Raw genomic sequence first — 6,437 nt, 5'->3', positions numbered from 1 at the left:
TCTAGAATGTTCTGTAAAGCAGGGCGGCATGGTGGTGTAGTGGTTAGTGCTGTCACCTCACAGCAAGAAGGTCCGGGTTCGAGCCCCGTGGCTGGTGAGGGCATTTCTGTGTGGAGTATGCATGTTGTCCGTGTGGGTTTCCTCCAGGTGCTCCGGTTTCCCCCACAGTCCAAAGACATGGAAGTTAGGTTAACTGGTGACTCTAAATTGACCGTAGGTGTGAATGTGAGTGTGAATGGTTGTCTGTGTCTATGTGTCAGCCCTGTGATGACCTGGTGACTTGTCCAGGGTGTACCCTGCCTTTCGCCCGTAGTCAGCTGGCATAGGCTCCAGCTTGCCTGCGACCCTGTAGAACAGGATAAAGTGGCTAGAGATAATGAGATGAAATGTTCTGTAAAGATGCTTTGTAACAATATCTGTTGTTAACAGTGCTAGATGAATTGAATTGAATTGAATTTCTTTTTCAGGGCATTCCAAATCTATGGCCTATGCCCAGTGTTTGTGCACTGGCTCTGTTTGATGATTTTTCCTTCTTTTCACAGCTTCAGAATGACTTGCTTTCACCCATAAACACATCTCTGGTCTTTGTTCAGTTATCCTTTTCAACAAATAATGCAGTCTTCAAATGTGAAACCAAGAGCTCAAACCAAGAGTTGACATTTGGAGCAATTAATTGTTAATACAATCAATATTACATGGCATATCTGGGCAAGAAACATGTGTCAGTCAGATGTTCCAGTATTTTTTGATCACTTGGAACACCAGTGGGTTCAAACAGAAGGTGCTGTATTCTGACGAAGGTTTTTTTGTTGTTGTTTTGTTTTTAACACAGCTAGATGTAAATATTAGGAAATTCTCATCTCATCTCATCTCATCTCATCTCATCTCATCTCATTATCTCTAGCCGCTTTATCCTTCTACAGGGTCGCAGGCAAGCTGGAGCCTATCCCAGCTGACTACGGGCGAAAGGCGGGGTACACCCTGGACAAGTCGCCAGGTCATCACAGGGCTGACACATAGACACAGACAACCATTCACACTCACATTCACACCTACGCTCAATTTAGAGTCACCAGTTAACCTAACCTGCATGTCTTTGGACTGTGGGGGAAAACGGAGCACCCGGAGGAAACCCACGTGGACACGGGGAGAACATGCAAACTCCGCACAGAAAGGCCCTCGCCGGCCATGGGGCTCAAACCCGGACCTTCTTGCTGTGAGGCGACAGTGCTAACCACTACACCACTGTGCCGCCCCTATTAGGAAATTAAAACTGAAATTCTGATCTATCATCTCATATTCACCTTTTGTTTCAGTACATTCAGAGGGGACTATAGATTCAAAACACATAATAAACTGTGATTTTCAGTAGAAAAACATTTTGACAAAAAGCCAAGTTTCTCTGGATCAAAGCTTCTTCCAAATGACTAAATCACATGTACAGTTCAGTTTTAACAAAAAGCAATAATGTTAAACAGTATCTTTCATCAGTATGTAAAATGTTAAATTACTTTAATTGTGTCATATTTTAAGGTCACTTAATCTTCATGTAACACAACAACAATTTGAATTTGGTAAATCTGGTGAAGGATGACTTATGAAAATCATTCTGAAAGAAATTATTAAATTATAAAAGAAAGATTTTGGGTGTTTGATAAAACAACAATGAAAAATTATGGGATAGCCTGTACATAATTTCCTGCCCTAAATTCAGTATATAGTAATTTTTATGAAACTACTTGGGCAGAAAGCACCTTTAGAATTGCCTCTAAAATCTTATGAACCAGCTAGTAACAGTTACAAATGTACATAAGTGACATTTACAAATGTTGAAGAAATAGGATAGGCAAAAGATATATCCATCATCAAATAACTGAAACAATATAATTTCCTGGCCTGTGAGAAATAATGTTTAAATGACTATAGTATACTGTGATAATACTGATATTCATAACAGCACAGAGCATTATTTCAATGATTGAATAAGGAACAGTATCAAATTTACTCATGATATAAGGGTTACATAAATTTACTCAGCAACAGGAGTAGATTGAATTTAATAAACCAAATAGATATTACATCATTAAATTAGTGCATAATTTCAGATACTTTTAGCATGGTTATTATTTGATGAAAATAAAAATATTCAAAGAAGAATGCACATATGCTTTTGGTTTTGTTTCCTATTAGACAGAAGAAATCTTTCTTTGGAAAAACTTAAAAATTGTTTGCTGAATTTCCCTTGTTTTCAACCCATAAATTAGAGGATTGAGAAATGGAGGAAATATTACAATTGAAACACCAAAAGCTCTTCTTAAGTGTGGAGATACTGCTTCTAACCTGTGAGAAACCAGTAGTAAGAATGTGTTAATCTCAAAACTCAGAAAAACAACTAAATGTGTCCCACAGGTTTGCATTGCCTTACTTATAGAATTTTTCTGTTTTGTAGAAAGACAGGTAATTAGGATTTTGAGATATGTTAATGATACAATCAGTATGGAGGAGCCTTGAACAAGAGCTAAATTAAACAAACCATAGTAGTTAATTGCTCTTGTATCCTCACAGCTTAGCTTCAATAAAGAAGGATTATTGCAGTACATGTCCACTATATGTGTCTTGCAAATTTCTCTACTTAGCGTGAGTATGAATGAAATCCCAATAATCGAACAATTAACAGACCAGACCATAAACATAATTTTTATCAATGTCCCTTGTGTCATCAGATTGTGGTACCTTAAAGGTTTGCAAATAGCAATATATCTGTCATAAGACATAACGGTGAGAAATAAAAGAGATCCACATGCATAGAGGTGAATAACTAGGCCTTGTAAGCCACAGGCAGGGTAGGAGATTTTTCTCGTCTCAGACAGTATACTACCAACCAGCTGAGGGTAAAAACCTGTAGCTCCCATAAGGTCACATATGGACAAATTAAACAGCAGTATGTACATAGGTTTATGCAGCTCTCTTTTTGCAATGATAGTCACAAGTAACACAGAGTGGAAGAACAAAATTAAAAAGTAGGTAACGGTGCTAAAAATGAATATAGAAAAAGCACTGGATGGTGGTATGTCCAGTGATTCCATGGTCAGAATTGTCATAAAGCGTATTAAATTTGAATTATTAAGAGATGTGTCTCCTTCCATTGTCACGACAAGATCTGGAAAACAGTAATACAACAAAATATCGGTGAAGCTGGACAATTTTTTGCTTTGTTTTGTGACATCTATACCATTTTACTTAGAAAACGACTGTTAAGACTGTTGAAAACAAATTCAGGGAAAGTGCCACAGCATCACAAAATGAACAAACTGAACGCAATGGAGGCAATGGTATCCATTATCATCACTCAGGCATCCACCTAGAGACCTAAAATGTTTGGATCACTGACTGTTTACTTTATACCACAGGTGAAATACGTTTCAAATCCCAGTTGTTGACTCTAGGTTAAATTGGATTGTGAATTTGAGATAAATCCTATGAGCTTTGTACCCAACAGTGGGTTATGAAAAAAAAAAGTTAAATGAAGAGGATAATCATCCTGGTATCTAGAAGTACATTTCAAAGAATGGGCATGAGACTTTGTGTGTTTTGCATTTGTATTTGTTTGAAATAATTATAATAATATAAGCTGATAAATTTAATAATATATTATAGCATACTTTGTTATGCATAATGTTTTTTCTTTTGCTAAAATTATGCAGGTTTTTCTTTAAAATTTTAATTGCGATAAATCCTTTATTTTTATTTTTCAAAGGAAATAGACATACTAGAGTTTTTATTAGAAATTTTGATTTCCATAATTATAACACCAGAGGAAAGAACAATATTCATATCATGGAAATAAACTCAAAATCAGGAGATGGGACTTTCGCTTTTTCAGCTGCCATATTATATAATTCTCTGCCTATGTTAAAAACTCTGAGACTATTAAAAAATGTAGAATTAACTACTGGAAACAATTTTCTGGTATTTAGATTTTTTTTATTCATTATTAATCATAATAATATGTTTCTCACTATATTTTATATTACTTATTTTATATTAGTTATATTACATAATTTATGAATTTAATAATGTAGATATAGATTATTAGCATAAGTGTATACACATATCCAATGGAAACCAGCATCAGCTGAGTAGATCTTGTATTTATTAAAGCTAGCTAGCTAGCTAGCTAGCATTTACCATATGGCCTTCTAAGGGTTTTACTACTTAATGACGAGTCTGTATTTGTCAGGCAAAATGCCTTTACAATGATAATCAGCAGTGAAGAATGCAAGATGATCACATATACATGAGGTCCTCTAAACATTTTAATTCAATGTACGTAGGCTCAGCTTAAGGAGCTTGATGTTAAAATACTTCCCAAATATATCAATCATAAATTAATGCATAATAATACAATTTCACCATGCTCACACCTTTGGTGCCTCCAGGGACAGAAAGTCAACAGGAATCCCAACACATTCTGAAGCTGAAAACCACAAGCTAAAGACAAAATTCTCTCACAATGCCAGCTGGTAAACCCAGCAGCCACGACAAAAGCACCATTGCACCCATTACCATTCATGGAGATCCCTTTCAAAAGAATCGGCATGGATTTTTCAGGCCATTAGATTGATCTGCATGTGGGTATCACTTTTTGTTAGTCATAGTGGATTATTTAGTGTGATACCCAGAAGCAGTGCCTCTTCACAGTATCTCAGCATGTATTGTTGCTGAGGCACTCTTCCACATTATTTCCCGAGTCAGGATTCCAAAATAAATCCTGACTGATCAAGACACTACTTTCATGTCATGCACGCAATGCAAACTGTATGAATTATTGGGAAAAATCAATTCGTACCAGTGCTTATCATCTGCAGACATGATCTAGGCTGGTTGAATGATTTAATCAAATGCTTAAAAACATGATTTGTAATTTAGTTCATGGGGATGCCAGAAATGGAAATAAGTGGCTACACCCTCTCTTGCATGGATCATTCATTGACATCTAGTCCTTGAGCTCTTCAAGTTTGAGGTGGTCCACAGACTGGGGGTGCAGATGATGGTGGCAGATTACCTCTCCCACCAGGGGGGTGAAGAGTCAGCTGCAGGCCAAACAGCTCCCTGGGCTGAGTCAGGCAGTGGGGGTATGTGGCAGCAAGGGTGTGGTCAACTGTTGACTATGAAAGGCAAGGATTCAGGTTGAAACAGCAGATAACATGTCACAAGTTACACTTGTGTCTAATTACTGGATTTTATACCCTTAATGTAACGGATATAGGTCATTTCATTCAACAACTATTTCGTCCAATGCCATTTTGTCCAATAGTTAAGACATTTTGTTCAAAGCCTTTTTCATATGCACTATCAATTATTTTATATTTCAGGTATTTGTTTGTTGGAAAAAAGGTGGAATTCTCAATGGAATTTGACCAAAGCAAAACACATTTTTCAAAATAAAAACAAAACCAGAAATGATGGGAATCAGCAAGTGTCAACTTCGGGCACGTTCGGCTGGGGCCACTTGTGGGGAGAGAGCGTTTTTATTAGACCAAATTACATAGAAAATCCGTATTCCCACTTGCCAGATATCCTTGGCAAGTGTGAGATATGAGATATGATATCCAGATATGAGATAATGTGCATTTTCTCAGTCTTTATATAGGCACACTGATGCCTAGTGATCATGTGCAGTTGAGCCTCATTAACAGCGCACGTGCGAGAGTCCGCTCAGATGCACTCCAGACTGCGTGTGTGCCGAGTGGACTCTCTCGTGCGCACTGTTAATGAAGCTCTCCTGCACATCATCAAGAGGCATCAGTGTGCCTATATATCTCATCTCATTATCTCTAGCCACTTTATCCTGTTCTACAGGGTCACAGGCAAGCTGGAGCCTATCCCAGCTGACTACGGGTGAAAGGCGGGGTACACCCTGGACAAGTCACCAGGTCATCACAGGGCTGACACATAGGAATCAACCAGTGCAAGCGCCTCCGCCCTGCAAAGCAGACCATCGCTTTTGTGAGAGCCGGGGAGAAACCACTAGCTGTGGCCAGGACCAAGTATTCTGGTTTGTTGGCAACAGCTCAAGACTGGGAGTTGAGAGCTGACTTGGGAAGGCAACTTAAGTTCCCAGAAAAGGTAGCCACAACAACACTAAAACCAGATCTCGTCCTCACCTCAGAAGCCATCAAACAGGTGGTCCTCTTGGAGCTTACTGTCCCATGGGAGGAGTGCATTGAGGAAGCGAATGAGAGGAAGAGCGCTAAGTATGCTCAACTAGTGGAGGAGTGCCGCCGCAATGGGTGGGGGACAAGATGTGAACCCACTGAGGTTGGATGTAGAGGGTTTGCAGACCAGTCCCTCTGTAGGGCTTATAACATGCTGGGCATCAGAGGGGCACGGAGGCAAAGGGCCATAAAGGAAGCCACTGAGGCAGCTGAAGTTGC

The 6,437-nt window shown here is 38.7% G+C and overlaps 1 protein-coding gene across 1 annotated transcript; it reads right to left on the bottom strand.

Moving 5' to 3' along the window:
- Window positions 1-2,186: 2,186 nt before the first annotated feature.
- LOC132901235 (olfactory receptor 4E2-like) lies at window positions 2,187-3,146 on the bottom strand. Its single transcript, XM_060943563.1, has one exon. The coding sequence runs from the start codon at window positions 3,144-3,146 to the stop codon at window positions 2,187-2,189; it is 960 nt and encodes a 319-aa protein (XP_060799546.1).
- Between the last annotated feature and the right edge of the window lie 3,291 nt (window positions 3,147-6,437).

This window comes from Neoarius graeffei, chromosome 17, assembly GCF_027579695.1.
Source record: "Neoarius graeffei isolate fNeoGra1 chromosome 17, fNeoGra1.pri, whole genome shotgun sequence".
Taxonomy (NCBI): Eukaryota; Metazoa; Chordata; class Actinopteri; order Siluriformes; family Ariidae; genus Neoarius; species Neoarius graeffei.
Note: the sequence above shows the minus strand (reverse complement) of the source record. Positions and strands in the feature narration are given on the sequence as shown.

Coding starts and splice junctions, on each gene's coding strand:
- LOC132901235 (XM_060943563.1), bottom strand. CDS start 3,146: ATGGAAGGAGACACATCTCTTAATAATTCAAATTTAATACGCTTTATG.